This window comes from Mastomys coucha, unplaced genomic scaffold, assembly GCF_008632895.1.
Source record: "Mastomys coucha isolate ucsf_1 unplaced genomic scaffold, UCSF_Mcou_1 pScaffold22, whole genome shotgun sequence".
NCBI lineage: Eukaryota > Metazoa > Chordata > Mammalia > Rodentia > Muridae > Mastomys > Mastomys coucha.
This window is the reverse complement of record NW_022196905.1, coordinates 233720883-233736335: the sequence shown is the minus strand read 5'-3', so window position 1 is coordinate 233736335 and position 15453 is coordinate 233720883. Positions and strand designations below refer to the sequence as shown.

The 15453-nt window shown below is 45.6% G+C and overlaps 1 protein-coding gene across 2 annotated transcripts in view; it reads right to left on the bottom strand.

Annotated features, from left to right (window-relative positions):
- Positions 1-1443: 1443 nt before the first annotated feature.
- Usb1 (U6 snRNA biogenesis phosphodiesterase 1) overlaps positions 1444-15453 on the bottom strand; it is a 17765-nt gene continuing 3755 nt past the window's right edge. Inside the window, exons 3-7 of one of the 2 annotated variants that reach the window (XM_031340968.1) lie at positions 11853-12036; positions 5909-5962; positions 4835-4940; positions 3575-3658; positions 1444-2462 (exon numbers count right to left, since the gene is read on the bottom strand). In XM_031340968.1, the coding sequence (XP_031196828.1) occupies positions 2331-2462; positions 3575-3658; positions 4835-4940; positions 5909-5962; positions 11853-12036 (560 nt within the window). In that variant the 3' untranslated portion in view covers positions 1444-2330. The remainder of the gene's footprint in view (positions 2463-3574; positions 3659-4834; positions 4941-5908; positions 5963-11852; positions 12037-15453) is intronic. The other variant, XM_031340969.1, reaches the window with a different exon arrangement.

Below are 15453 nucleotides of genomic sequence, written 5' to 3'. Positions count from 1 at the left end.
ATGGCCCAGTTCAGGGCCTGGCACGGAGTAGGTGTCAGCAATGTGACTTGGGGAGCCAGGATTACCATGTTGCTTGCAGGCTTGAAAATATATGCCTAGCTTCTACTCCAATGTGACTTCTGATGCCACTGGCACCAAACAGCAGGTTAGCTGAAGCCAGTAGATTGGTGTGGTGGCACTCGGGGAACAAGGCATGAATGTGTTCTTTAAGGCTACGGAAAGACAGGGTTGTGAGGACATGAATCACAAAGTGGGAGCCAGAGCCAGAGGCCTGAGCAGGAGGTAAGGGTGGGGATGGCCTGGGCTGTATCATGGTGGAAGCTGAGGCTAGCGTTGAGTCAGGTCCTAATGCTCTCATGTCCTCAGGCAAGCCATGTAACTGTTCTTCCACAGTAATTACCTCTATGCAGGCCCAGCTGTGAAGGCCCTAGGAAGGGCTTAGTACAGGTCATGTGGTGTAAAGTCTAACTGTGTTGGAGATGTGAGGATGGCATCTCCCTGGGACATGCCAAAACCCAGGTTCCGTACATTACATGCAGCGTCACTGGTGAAGTCCTAGCCAACAGGGCAACCCCATCTTCCCATTTTCTTGCATAGGGGGATGTTTGTGTATGTGTGTGCAAAGGCAGACATGCATGCACACATGGCTGTGCGCATGTGTAAGCAAGAGGGCAATCCTAGGTGTTGTTCTTCAGGGGCCATCCATGCTGTCTTTTGAGGGTCTCTCATTGGTTAGAGCTTGACAAATAGGTGAGGCTGGCTGGCAAGTGAGTTCAGGGTTCCTTCTGTCTCTCTGCCTCCCCAGTGCAGAGATTACAAGTGTTTGGTACCAAGGCAGCTTCTAAAGGATGGGTTCTAAGGACTGAGCTCAGGGCCTGATACTTACAAAACATGAACATTACTGCCTGAGCTAACTTTCCAGCTCTCACTTTTGTTGTTGTTGTTGTTTTCTCAAGACAGGGTTTCTCTGTGTAGCCCTGGCTGTCCTAAAACTCACTCTGTACACCAGGCTGGCCTCGAACTCAGAAATCCACCTGCCTCTGGCTCCCAAGTGCTGGGACTAAAGGCGTGCGCCACCACTGCCCAGCCAGCTCCCACTTCTAAAAAACTTTATGGGTATAGGTGTTTTACCCGCAAGAATAAGCACCACATACATGCCTGGCACCTGAAAAGGCCAGAGAGGGGCTGGAGTCAGAATGGCTATGAGCTACCACGTGGGCTCTGCCACCATGAAGTGGCTGGAGAGAACTGTCTCCTCAGTGCTGTTCTTGGAAGTCAAGTGCCTGCGCACACACATGTACACAACACACATATGCTAAATAGACAGATCTATAAAAACCTTTAAAGTCGTAAGAGCCTCCCATGAGCCCTGAACTGTGAGGCTAGAGGGGAGATCAGAGGCACCACTTACCTTTTAAAGTACAAGTAGTTTAAAATAAGACACCACATTAAAAAGACAGATTTTATTTGTTGAACATAATTTGAAACTGTAAAAAAATATTTCTTCATCCATCACTAGAAATCCCCATGACAACTAGAAAGGCTTGGTTCTTTGCCCCTTTGGAGCTTGAGGGAAAACAAATTCCTCTATGCCTCCTAGCTCTCTCCCCACCCCCAATTCACCCTAAAGAATGCTCGGCAACAGGGGCAGGGTTGTTCTGGCTGGAGGGAAGTTGCCTCTTTGTGTCTCTGGGAAAGCTGATGGGGGAAAGCAGGGGTCACGGGTGTTGGAGGCCTGGCCAGCAGCCATAGCCAGGCCAAAATGAAACATCTGTTGGGCTCTCCCCAGGCACCTGGCTGGGTAAGTGGAAGGAAGGAATGAAGAAAACTGCAGTTGACCACAAATTAGCACCTTGTGCCCTGGCCCTGAAATGACCTCTCCTGGTACAGGATGGGATGAAGGGATGAGGTGATAAATAAAGGAAATTAAAAAGAGGATGACAGATGCATGGAAGCCCCAGTTTGACACAGGTGGGTCAGAATGCAAGGATCTTAAAAACTGGCTGATGGCCAATGGCATCAATATAGATTACTGCAGTGGAGAGACTTCGGTGGGGACTGAGTATGGGTGGGCTCCCCAGCCAGCCTCATTTTACTTTCCTAAGAACGTGGAGGAGGAATTAGAGGTCTGGGCTGCCCTCTACTGGTGATTTCTGGAAATGATCACAATACAGTAGCAGCCTATAACCTACAACCAACCTACAACCCAAAAAGACCAGGAGAGAGTGAGCAATACTAAGTGTGTGATTAGGACTCCTGGCTGGGGCATCCCACAGACGGCAGCAAGCTCCTCCATCTCAGTGGGCCTGTAGAGAGGCATGGGACAAGGCTCACTTCAAAGGCATTGAGAAGAATTTGTTCCCAGACTTGCAGCGGATCTGGTTAGCCAGCACACGTAACAGCATCTCAGAATCTTCAAACTCATCCACGATTTCCTTCAGCCAGCAGTAGGGAGATGACAGCTATGTTAAGGGGAGTCAGAACAGAGCACCACAAACAAACTGGGCAATTCTGAGAGGTTCCCTGGTCATGCAGACTCTGGGCACGGCAACCATAATCTTGTCCAATCATCTTACAATTGTATGAGGTGGGGTTTATTGCCTCAGCTTGCAGATGAGAGCGCAGTGCTCTGGGGACAGTGACTACTATGAAGCTTGGTTTGGTTTGGGTCTAGGCTCTACTGGAGCTAGACACCAGAGCTCTTTGCTGTCTTCAGTATAAGCTAGCGGAGGGGAAGGCACCTACAGAGATGATGGCCCATGAACTTTGACTTGCAAAATATTTTTCAAAAATCCTAATCAGTTGCCAACACAAGAAAATCAGAAACCTGCACATAAAAATCTGGATTTCTGGCTTCTCTTGAGAAAAACAGAAATGCTATCAGCGCACGAAGGCAGTCAGCCATACTGCCGACTGCCTTCGTGCGCTGCCTGGGGAAGGTGTCAACTGTCATACACTGCATGCAAATTCTCCTTCCAGGGCACTGATGGGAAAGTCACCTGTTCCACATACTATCACAATGTGGCCTGGCATGGTGGCACATGCCTGAAACCCCAGAACTCAGAGATAGAAGGAACACTGCAAGTTTGAGGCTTCTCTGCTCTACAGTGAGTTCCAGGCCAAGCAAGGAGGCACTGTGAGACCCTGTCTCAAAAACAGACCCAAAGTGCAACAGGTTCTGAGGGCTGGAGGTTCCGTGCACCTGACATTCTTCCTCCACTTCCAACTGCCAGACCCAGATAAATGGCTGGGGCTGAGGGGCAGGTTTCCAGCCTCCTCACAAGACAGGGTCGAAGGCAGGGCACATGAGCCCTAGAGATTTTGCTAAAATGCAATTCTGCTGCCCCAAGTCTAGGGTGGGGCCAAAGCACCTATGTCACTACTTAACTCCTCACTGCTGCTGCTGGGTCACGGATGACACTCTGAGCAGGAGGGGTTGGGGGACGAAGGTCTCCTGCCTTGCCACTCAGTTTCCTACAGATTTAGGTTTAAGTACCCAATTCTTCCCTTTGTCATTTGTCCACCCCATCATTTTTGGAGCTCAGTGCTCTGTGTTCCTGCTCTGGAAATTCACCTGTAGCTCCTGCAGGCACTGTCCCTCCAGCTGGAGACGAGCATCACCCACACACCAGGCCAGACTGACATGAAATGAAGGATCCTAGGGAAGAAAAGCTGGGAGTTAGGCCACCATTGGATGGTATAGCAGGCCCATTTCCCTCAGCAGGTCTATGACAGTCCTGTTGGGTCTACCTGTAGGATCCCTGGCTGCCCCAGTGATGAAGCCAAGTCCCCTGCCCACACAGACGTAATAGCTGGTGCCTCTCCTCAGTACAGGAGTATGCTCCCCACCAAATGCAATAGTGACAGCCTAAGACCAATGTGATGGTGGTTGGCAGTAAATAGGGTTAAAGAGGGCACTGATTGGTGCCCTTAGAAAAATGATGTGGGGGCAATGACTCAGAGGCTAAGAACAATGGCAGCTTTCCTAGGGGACAGAGGTTTGATCCCCAGCACCCACCTGATGGTTAACAAATCTCCTTAAAGAATGTCAGTAACACTAGTCCCAGGGGGATCTCACACCCTCTAAGGGCACTGCATGTACATGGTATACAGACATAAAGACTGGCAAAACACCCATAATCATAAAAATAATTAAACATCAACGGAGGAGGGTAGAGAGCTGTGTATTCTTTTCCATCCTTAAGGGTAGGCCAGTGAGGGACGACCAAAATCTTATCAGAAACCAATCATGTAGGACCTGAATCTTGGACTTCTAGCTTTCACATTTAAAGGCATATGTTACCATGTCTGGCTATAACTCTACTTTCTGATCTAGAACATTCCAGCAGAGGCCATACTTTTCAAATTAAATCAACAAAACCCCAAAATGTCAACAATGTTGCAGAAACAATAATTATCTCTATTTAAAAATAACTGTATATCTGGACATGGTTTTGAAAAACATACCGAATAGAATCAATGGTTTTACAGCTGTGACACTCAGCCCTGACTCTGAGTCCCAGGAGGGCATAGGGAAGGTACAGTGAGACTAAATCTACAGCTCTTTCTGAAGAGTCATTTAGATGTGTTGGCGACAACAACTTAGGAAAGACACTCTACAGATTTAGAAGCACAAATCACAAGGTGCGGAGTTTTTTATAATCCTGCGCTCTGGCACTCAGGGTTCCCTCCACACAGGGAAGTTCTGAAGGTCTCTTTAGTTGCCTCTGATGGGGCTTCTTTGAGGATGCCCTGTTCCAGAGCTGGTAGAGCAGCAGCCCTGTGGCAGAAACCGCAACTGTCTCTGTTCCCTTTCCCCAGCCCTGTGCATTACCTGGTAGAAAGTAGTGAGGTCAAATTCCTTCATGGCCCTGTCCACCTCTGAAACCAGGTCCAGGAACTGGGCATGCCCTGAACTGACCTCGAGCCCAATGAAGGTCCTAGGAAGAGGTAGAGACAAGGGCATAAAACGCAGCTATGAGAGCACAAACCAGAGCAGGAGGTATCCAACAGGAAGCCTGGGATTAGGGCTGTGGCTCGCCCTATCTTCCTGTACATGTCTTTGCTGCTCTTTCAACCTACCTTCCTTCCTGACTTAAAATACTCCTTTCACTAGTTATCTCTTCTCATGTCTAGGAAGCCTTGCTCCTGCAAGGCTTGGCTTTCATCTACCACTGCACACAACACCCTCTGCCCCCTCTCCTCTCTGAAAGTCCCTAGGGAGTCATCGCCCTCTCAAAGCTCTGCTCTTTGGTACCCGCTTCTTCCAGCAGGTGCTAAGAACTCTGACTTTAGTAATGAAATTCTCCCATGAAGCCTATCCTCAGTACCATCTAACCCTTCCTCAGAAATGCTCTTATCAACGTAGCCAACGAGTATAATGATCTCTGTTACCATAGCCACGAATCCTGTCCTCACTCGCTTGGCAATATCAGACACAGTCGACTCCCCACACTTGGAAACCCTTCAGTTTATAAAGTTAGAGAGCCCACAATGAAGTGAGCCCTTTCAGAGCAGCTAAGAGGCGGAGCTTGGTGAATGGACTGGACAGGGATGCCTGCAGATAAAAATGCACCTTACCTCATTAATGCTTTAGGACTTGTAACTCTTCAAACCTCACTGCCTCATTTGCCAATGGGGAAGTGGGAGACGGTACAGGAAGGAAGGTAACAGGACCACATCCCTGTGACAGGAAGGGAGCTAGACAAGAGCAGGTCTAATCTGCACTGCCCGCTCTGTACTGAGATAGCTCCTACACCTGCACTGCACCTGAAATCCCTCCAGGTCTTCTCCTGAGTAGGTCTGGGTTTGGGAAGTGACGCCTGACAGATACAGATGAAAACAAAGTGCAGCCCCTCTCCCTTGGCAACCGATAATCTTCTTCTGGTGACTTAAGTCAGGGACCCACCTGGTTTTCTCTTGATTGGTATAAATCTTTACCCTGTTGGCAGTAAAGAAGAACCTGAAAGTTAAAAGAAGAAAGACATGACATTTCCAGAAAAAAAAAAAAAAAAGAAATAAAACAACAGGTCATATTTTAAAACCTACAACTTTCACTGGAGATGGTGATGGATGTCTGCAGTCTTGTGCTCAGGAGGCCAAGACAGAAGATCTCAATTATAGTAAAAGTTTGTCAAGAATAAACAAACAGCCAGGCAGTGGTGGCGCACGCCTTTAATCCCAGCGCTTGGGAGGCAGAGGCAGGCAGGCGGATTTCTGAGTTCAAGGCCAGCCTGGTCTCTAGAGGGAGTTCTAAGACTGTCAGGGCTACACAGAGAAGCCGTCTCAAAAAACAAAAAACATAAAACAAAAACAAAAAAAACATAATTAACTCATTGCCCCATGACTTAAGTGGAAAATTGTACTAAAAATATCCTATAGTTAATCAAGACCCTAAATCACCCTTGCAGCATGTGGCAGTGTGCAGGTACCAACAAAAAGTTTGCTTTGCTGACAGCAGTTCATACCAAGAAACAACTTGAAGCCACCAACTTTACTGGCCACTACGTACTGTAGAATGCTCTGCTGTGCACCTGAGAAAGTTATTCAGTGTGTGGGTGGTAACGGAAGTTGATAGGACCCTGTGAAGCATGCCCAACAATAATAGACAAGAAAGTGGAAGCCTGGTAAGGCTGAAGTTGAGGCTCCATTTGATTGCAAAGTCCTTTCTCTGAGTCTACAAAGCTCTGGTGAAGTGGGCCTGTTTGTAGAAAGTAGGCAGAAACCCAATCCCTCAGGGACCAGAGTCAGGGCTCTGCTGCCCACTCTTCTCATTTCAACTCAACAAACTCAGAGTTTGCAGTTGGTCCAGCTTCATGAGGACACATGGCAGAAAATGGAGCAAGGACAACATCAAATCCATTTCCCCAAAGATACCAACCAAGCAGTGCAGGGGCTGCTCTCTGATCCTCAAGGAAGCAGGGCAACAGGCTACACTCCTCCCACAGAGACTGATGCTGCTTGTGTGCAGCACACAGCAAGGTGCCTGCTCTGTTGACGAACTAGTTAGTACCCAAGGAGGCCCAGGAGTGGCTTCTCTCACTCACTGGCTTCTCACCTTCAGGCAGCATGCCTGCAGTGCACCTGTCTGTCTTGTAACCATGACAATGCTGCTGATCACCTAACTTAATGCTAGTTTGACCAGGAAACAGAGCTCCAGTAAGATAAGGGCAGCATTCTCTAGAACAAAGGGAAAGGGCTTTTCCATTCTTCACTTACAAGGGGAGAGGATGAACAGTCAGACTAACCAAAGTCATTCCCATGGCAGCTGCTGAACTATTAAAGAACGAGGACAACAACAACAACACCACAACCACCACCACCACCTGGGCATGGGCTCAGTGATTAGTGATTAAGAGCACTTATGTAACCATGCGGACTGACATTCTGATACCAGGACCCATCTAACAAGTTGGACTTTCCGTGTATACCTGTAACCTCAGCTATAAGTGGGACAGAGACAGAAGGATTGCTGGGGCTTGCAGGCTTCCAAGTCTAGCCAAGAAAACACAAGCTCCAGGTTTGGAAAAGGCCCTGCCTCAGAGGAATAGGCAAAGATTGGTAGAAGACAGCTGATGCCTTCTTTTGGCCTCCAGATGCACACAAAGGCACAGACCCTCACACACACACGTATGTACATGTGCTACCCCGGATATGCACACTTTGAAATGTGTTTAAACATTTTTTTGTGTGAGTGTTTTGCCTGCATGCATGTCTGTGGACCACATGTATCGAGTGCATATGGAAGCCAGGAAGAGCCTCAGAGCCCTATGAGTTACAGAGTGTTTGAGCTGGGAACTGAACCCAGGTCCTCTGTAAGAACAGCCAGTGCTCTTAGCTGAGCCATCCCCTCAAGTCCAATAAACACGTTTTAGAAGAGCCCGAAGGGTAGGGGAGATAGTCAACGGGTAAAAGTAGTTGCCAGACAAGTCTAAGGATGTGAATCAATACTCTGGAAGCCATGTAGAAGGTGGACACAGTAACATAAGCATCTGTCATTCCAATGCCTCCATCTGGAGATGGATCAGAGATGGGGAGAATCCTCAGACTAGGTGATCTGAGACACAGCAGAGAAACAATAAGGGATTCTATGTCAAGCAATGTGGAAGGTGAGGACCAACACCTGACTTTTTTTTTTTTTAAAGTTTTATTGCATTATAATGAGAAAAGTTACATGATTTCAATTTATCTGAATTTGTTAACATTTAAAAACTTATTTTAAGTAAATAGAATTAAATCACATTCTTGTTTTCCTTTTGTATCCCAACTCCTCCCAGAGACCCCTTCAATACCTACAATATCTTTTTTGTCATATTCTTTAAAATTTATAAAATGCTACAATAATGAAAATTAGTATTTTAAAAGTTGTTTGATATAAAACAACAATCAATTTAACAGTCTTATGTAGATGCTTCTCTACGGCAGTACTGAAAATACATATGTTTTTCTAAATATAAATTTTAAATAAATCCAAATGTATTAACTGTGTATTTCAAAAATAATACATCATTATTAATATTTTCTTAAATGAACATAAATGTATAAAGTGTTTTTGTTTGTTTTATATTTAGTAGAGCTTAAAATCTTGGCTCTTACTGTGGTAACTTGATACCAGATGTCAAGCAAAGCAGTCAGTCTTACTCTTTGTTGTTCTCTTACAAACCCCCTCCCAATTTGATTGTCTACATTTCTTTTGGGTATATAAATACTTTTAAAATATGTAAGCTGTTCTGAAAACCATAGTATAGTGTAAAAACATGAAATAAACAATACTATGAATAGAGAGGCTGAGATAGGAGAAGCAAGATCTCAAGACCATTATTTTGTACACAACAAGACATTATCACAAACAAACAAGCTGAAAGTGTATATGGATTGTATAATATTGGGCCTATTTCTCCAATTACCGAACTAGAGAGACCATTGGATGACAGTCAATAAATTTCTAATTCCTCATATTTTTGGATTTCAATCGATTAGGATGTTGGTAATATTAATTTTCATATTAAGATATTAAGAAAAAGTAATTGATACTTCCTGTTATTTTTGTTGTAAGAGGTGGAATTAGGTTTGTGTGGATTTGTTGAAAGATTGCTTTCTTGCTTCTTTCTTGCTTGCTTTCTAGCTCCAGCCCGCTCACTCACTCCGCCCCCTGATAACTCCAATGTAATTTACTGCAGCTGTCTTTAGATGCACCAGAAGAGGGTGTCTGATCTCATTATGGGTGGTTGTGAGCCACCATGTGGTTGCTGGGATCCGAACTCAGGACCTTCGGAAGAGCAGTCAGTGCTCTTACCCACTGAGCCATCTCACCAGCCCTCTATTTCCATTTTTAGATTCTGGATGATTTTGCTCATTTCCTTCACCTGTTTGATTGTGTTTTCCTATAGTTCTTTAAGGGATTTTTCCAACACCTGACTTCTACAGGCATGCTGTGGTACGTATGTGCTTATATTCACATATATGAAAATGCATATACACACATACTGATGGCTCCCTTGCCACTGGGAGAAGGAAGCCAATCTTGGGGACAGAGCTGAGACAGCATGACTCAGTAACATCTTCTGGTTGCTTCCATCTGCTCATGCATGAATCTGGGTTGGGTTCTGGCGGCTGTGACCGTCCTGATCCTACACAGCTGGCTCCATAACCCTGGCAGTGGCAATCACAGCAGGCTGGACTGAGGTGAGCTTTAGTTCTTGTTTCCTCACCAGCTGGCTGCAATGGAGCAAATTCTTTCCTCCTCAACCAAGTGAGGAGTTTTTCCATTTGGAAGAGCCACACTCCAGAATTCTGAGTCCCAGACCCCTAAGCAGTGGGGCTGGGGCTTCACTAGAAGACTTCTATTTCCACCCATCTCATGCCTTCATAGAGGTGTCTATGAAGAAAGACTCTACAGACATGGCTAGAGAGACGACGGCTCAGTGGGTAAGAGCACTGGCTGCTTTGGCAGAGGACTGAAGTTCAGTCCTCAGCATCTACAGAGTGGCCCACAGCCTTCCAGATCTCTGATGTTCTCTTGTGACCTTCCCCAGTACAGGCACATACATATATGCAGGCGAAACACTCATAACATAAAATAAAAAATATATATTTTAAAAAAGACTCTGTGGCCGGGCGGTGGTGGCGCACGCCTTTAGTCCCAGCACTTGGGAGGCAGAGGCAGGCGGATTTCTGAGTTGGAGGCCAGCCTGGTCTACAGAGTGAATTCCAGGACAGCCAAGGCTACACACAGAAACCCTGTCTCAAAAAACCAAAAAAAAAAAAAAAGACTCTGTGGTGGTTTGAATAGGTTTGGCTCCCACAGACTCATGTGTTTGATTGCTTGGCTCATAGGGAGTGGCACTATTAGGAGGTATGGCTTTGTTGGAGGAAGGGTGTCACTGTGGGGAAGGCTTTGAAGTCTGCTATGCTTAAGCTACATCCAGGGTGTCAGTCTCCTTCTGGGGCCTGAGGATCAAGATGTAGAACTCTCAGCTCCTCTACACCATATCTGCCTGGATGCTTCCATGCTTCCCACCATGACTGGAACTGTAATCTAGCCCTAATTAAATGTTTCCTTTATAAGAGTTGCTGTGGTTATGGTGTCTCTTCACAGCAATAAAACCCTAATTAAGAGAGACTCTGAGATAAAAGCAGATTCAGAAATGCACTAACAAGATAGTTTTGTGAGTTCTTTGTAGAACTAGCCCTCAGAGGACCCAGAGAACCCTAAGAAAGAACCTCTTTACTCAGTGCTGAGCAAGCACCTAGTGGGGTGAAGAATCCGACTTCCTGGAGAAGGCTGTGAGCATTCAGAGAAGCCAGTGTCTGGATGGAGGAGCTCTGAAGAGGGAGGGGCATGGGAATGAGAGTGTGTGAGGAGTGGGGCGAACCCTTGGGCCATAACAGCAGCAGGACCAGGTGACTCTGGGCACTAAGGGATCCTGAGAACAACTGGAGAAGACTTGGTAGAAAGTGCAGGCAAGGCATTTCAGCAGCAGCATAAAGTAGGTAAGTATAGAGATGCCCTAAGTGGGTAGAGAAAACCCATGTAGGGCTAGTTATGTCCTTTCTAAACCCTACCCATCACTCTTCCTTACATCTTTTAAATATCCTTTGTAAGAGATGGGGATGGAGCTCAGTGACATGGCATTTGTGTAGCCCCTACCTCTCCTTTGTAGGTCTGGGTGTGGTGGCTTATGCCCCGCCTAGCATTCAGGAAGCTGAGGCAGGATTTCTATAAATCCAAAGCCAGCCTTGTCTATAGAGCCTGCCTGACTGTCTCAGTAAATAAATTGGAAAAACAAACAAGCAAAAAGCTCCAACAACTTGGAAACCCAGGAAGTGAGCTGCTTTCCTGAATTTTGTGAGTCCTTCCAGCAAATGGTCAATCAGGGGTGGTGGTGGGATCATAGGAAGCTCTGATTTGTACCAAAATCACAATTCTTGGCTAACCTAGAGACCTACCATGCAGCCAACATCTACTGTAGAGAGCAACTTGCAGGATGAAGTCCTTAGTCTGTGAGGCTGCACTAACTCCGGGATATTGGTATCAGAACTGCACTATCCTGTAGGATACCCAGTTAGTATCTGGAGAGTTGCAGAAGTGCAGGTATGGGAGAATCTCTTACGGATCTGGCAACAGGAGTGCTGGAAATCCTAGGTGGGAGCTTGGAGACAGACAGCAGGCCTCCCATATTCAACACAGACTATGAAGGAGTTCATGTGAGGTGCCTGCCTCACCCTGGATGGCAGCACAGCAGCCTCAAGAGGCCTTCAGGCCTGGCCTGTTTCCTGGGCACCATGCCTACCTCCAAGACCACTAGAGCCCAGGAAAGGAGAGGGAACTGATGGAAGAGGGAAATGCTCACCTTTGGAAAGAGGCCATGCGGTCTTTGAGCACCTGCACAAAGGGGAGGATCCAGTGGTGACGGAGAACCACGCTCTGAGACAGGCTGAGGTGGAACTCCTCCATCAGTACCAGTCGAGGTACGAACATCTGAGCTCGGGGCAGCAACATGTCAAGCAGATCCCGGAAGTCCTCCTTCGCCTCATCTAGAGAAAGGGTAGGGAGGTTAGACTGCCCTCTGAGCCAAGCTGTCACAGATGAATTAAAAAGCCTGGAGAGCAGAGAAGCCCTTGGAGTTTGCTCTCAGGAGTAGCCTATGTCTGTACAGCTTATCAATATTTTAATGTCTCTTCAAACAAGTTTATTATGATGATATGTGTAGACCACATATGACCCTACTTTCCGGAGTTGGTTCTCTCCTTCCTCCTTGTCTGGGGCAGAATCTCTCTTGTCTCTGCTGTGGGGTTGTAGGATAGCTAGCCTGTGAGTTCCTCTGTGGCTCTCCCCATCTACATGGCAGAAGTGCTAGGATTACAGATGACGTCAATCATCTGCCTTTTTACTGGGTTCCAGGGATCGAACCCTGCAAGTCATCAGGCTTGCATGCCAAGCACTTTTACCCGTTGAGCCATCTAGATGGGACCTTAATGTGGATTAAATAAAAAAAAAATTAAGTGTATGCGTTTTATCTGCAAGTATGTTTGTTACCATGCATGTGCCTGGTGCATGTAGAGTACAGAAGATGTGCCAGATTTCCTGGAACTGGGGTTATGGATGGTTATGAACTACCACATGGGTGATGGAAATCGAACCCAGGTCCTTTGCAAGAGCAATAAGTGCTCTTAACCTCTGAGCCATCTCTCCAGCCCTTAATATGAATTTCTGAGTGTAGTTAACATGTATTTATTGTAAGAATTCAAGTAAACAACAAGTACCCAGCAGGTGAGGAGGACTGGGGGGCCTGGGGGCAGACCCAGTAGGTGGTGAAGGGGATTTGTTGTGGATGGCCTGGTGCTGTTCTCGTGAACCAATCAATCCCCTAAGGATTAAAGGAACCAATCACTGGGCGAGTAGGAGGGGCTTCTGGGTTGGATGGAGGAAGAGAGGAAGCAGGAGAGAGTTAGGTGTTTTTGTATTGGGATAGTGTGAGGACAAGATGTAATTATGAGTGTCTCCCGGTTTCAATGGCAGATCCGTCAGAATTTGCCACTGGAGGATTTAGATTTAATAAGGTTTACCAGATTAGAATTTTAGTTGCTGTGCCCAACAACTGAGTTACCATTGTTTCTGAACTAAGTTTGTGTTGTGTTTTCCTTCACACGGTGGGTTGTCTGGGTTCAAGAGGGAAAGGTACAAGGGCAGCAAAGCGTGGGTTTGCCTGAGGTGCTCCACAAAGGCTGTGGGGGATTTCAAGCACAGGGTCGGCATAGTTGGCGAGTTGGGTAGAGAGATTTTGGAGCTCTGAGTCAGAGAGTCTCTATGAGATAAAAACAGGTTGGCCATTTTCTCATCAGTGCATGGCCACTCAGGCCACCAGGGCAGAGGCACAAGCTAGGGAACATGCCAGTTCGTTTTTTTATATTTCCCGCAACAGGGATTAAAATGTATCTACGTATGAAAGTCACAAAAACATGGGTAAAAATATATTAAAAGGGGGATGCTGTGTTGGCTCAGCAGACAAAGGCTCCCACTGCCAAGTCTGATGGCCAGACACTGCTCACTCAGACCACTTACACCTGCAGTTGTCCTCTGATCTCCACATGTGTGTCATGGCTTGCATGTGTCCACATACATACATTCAGTAAGTAAATAAATGAAATGAAAACAATGTTTAAAAAGAGGAGTACAGGAGATTTCTGGTGTTTAGTCCAGGCTATCGGAAGCCCAGTTGTTGCCCACAACAAGCAAAGTCCTCAGCAAACTGAAAAAATAAAAGCTCTTCACAGAGTTGTGGGAAGCAAGACCACAGGTGTGTGCAACTACAGGTGTGTGCAACTATAGGTGTGTACAACTACAGGTGTGTGCAACTACAGGTATGTGCAACTTGCACATGATCAGACCAGAAACACCTGAGTTCACACTTCCCGTGGAGCAATTTGCAATTATTTTTTAACTCAAACACACATTGTGTTTTAGTTAAATTTGTAGGCTGCAGCAAAAGATCTCATAAGGATTCTTCCAGCATTAAAGGCAAATATTTGATCTAAACCCATGGTCAGGCTGGGAGAAGTGGCTCAGCAGTTAAGAGCTCCTACAGTGACTCACATTGTCTTTTAGCCTCTGCACAAATGTGAACAAGCACATAATTCATTTTTGAGACGGTATCTTTCTATGTAGCCATGGATGTCCTGAAACTATGTACATCAGGCTGGTCTTGAACTCGCAGAGATCTGCCTGCCTCAGACTATCAGGTGTTGGGATTAAAGTTATACAACACAACACCTTGCAGAGTAAATCTTTAAAAGTAAATAAATTATGGCCGGACAGTGGTGGTGCATGTGTTTAATCCTAGCACTTGGGAGGCAGAGGCAGGCAGATTTCTGAGTTCGAGACCAGCCTGGTCTACAGAGTGAGTTCCAGGACAGCCAGGGCTACACAGAGAAACCCTGTCTCAAATAAATAAATAAATAAATAAATAAAATTCATGACCTAAGCTTCCACTTTAGGAATTTACAAAAGGAAGGGTGAATTCATTCAAAGTACTCAGAAGAAATAATTAACATTAAATAAATCAAACTGAGAACAGAAATTGATAGAGAAAGTCAACAAAACCAGAACTGAGTGACTAGGGTCTGCTAATGGGAAGAGTCCCTCTTGAGTGCTACATCCAGACCACTGTATTGGTCATTAGCTATGAAGATGAATAAGATCAACTGCATTAAATTTCAAATGTTTGCCCTCTAAAAGACACAGCCAAGAGGATTTTTAAAAAGCCCCAGACTGAGAAATACTGATAAAGAATACAGAAAAAATATAGAACTGTTAGAACTCATTAAGAAAACTTGGTTAAGGCCACATGTTCACCATCCCAGCACTTGGGAGGCTCAGGCAGGTGCATTTCAGTGAGTTTGATAGTAGCTTGGTCTATATGGTGAGTTCAAGGCTAGCCAGGGATACAAAGTGAGACCCTGTCAAAAAAAAGAAAAGAAAGAAAGAAAAAAGTAAAATATAGCCACACTGTGAGTTCTAGGACAGTCAGGGCTGTCTAGAAAAAAACAACAGAAACAAAAAATAGTAGGCCCTGAATAGCAATTCTCAACTTCATGTGGAAGGAAAAGAAAAAAAAAAAAAAAAAAAAAAAAGGACAACTAAAACAATCCTGAACAATAAAAGAACTTCTGGAGGTAGCGCCATCCCTGTTCTCAAGCTGGACTACAGAGCAACAGTAAGAAAGCCTGCATGGTGTTGATATAGAAACAGACAAATTGATCAATAGAATCAAACTGGAGACTCTGAAATAAATCCACATACCTATGAACACTTGATATTTGATGAAGAAATCAAACTATGTAATGGAAAAAAGAAAGCATCTTCAACAAATGGTGCTGGTCTAACTTCATGTAGAAGAATACAAACAGATCCATATTTATTACCCTGTAAAAACCTCAGGCCTCTGCAAAAAG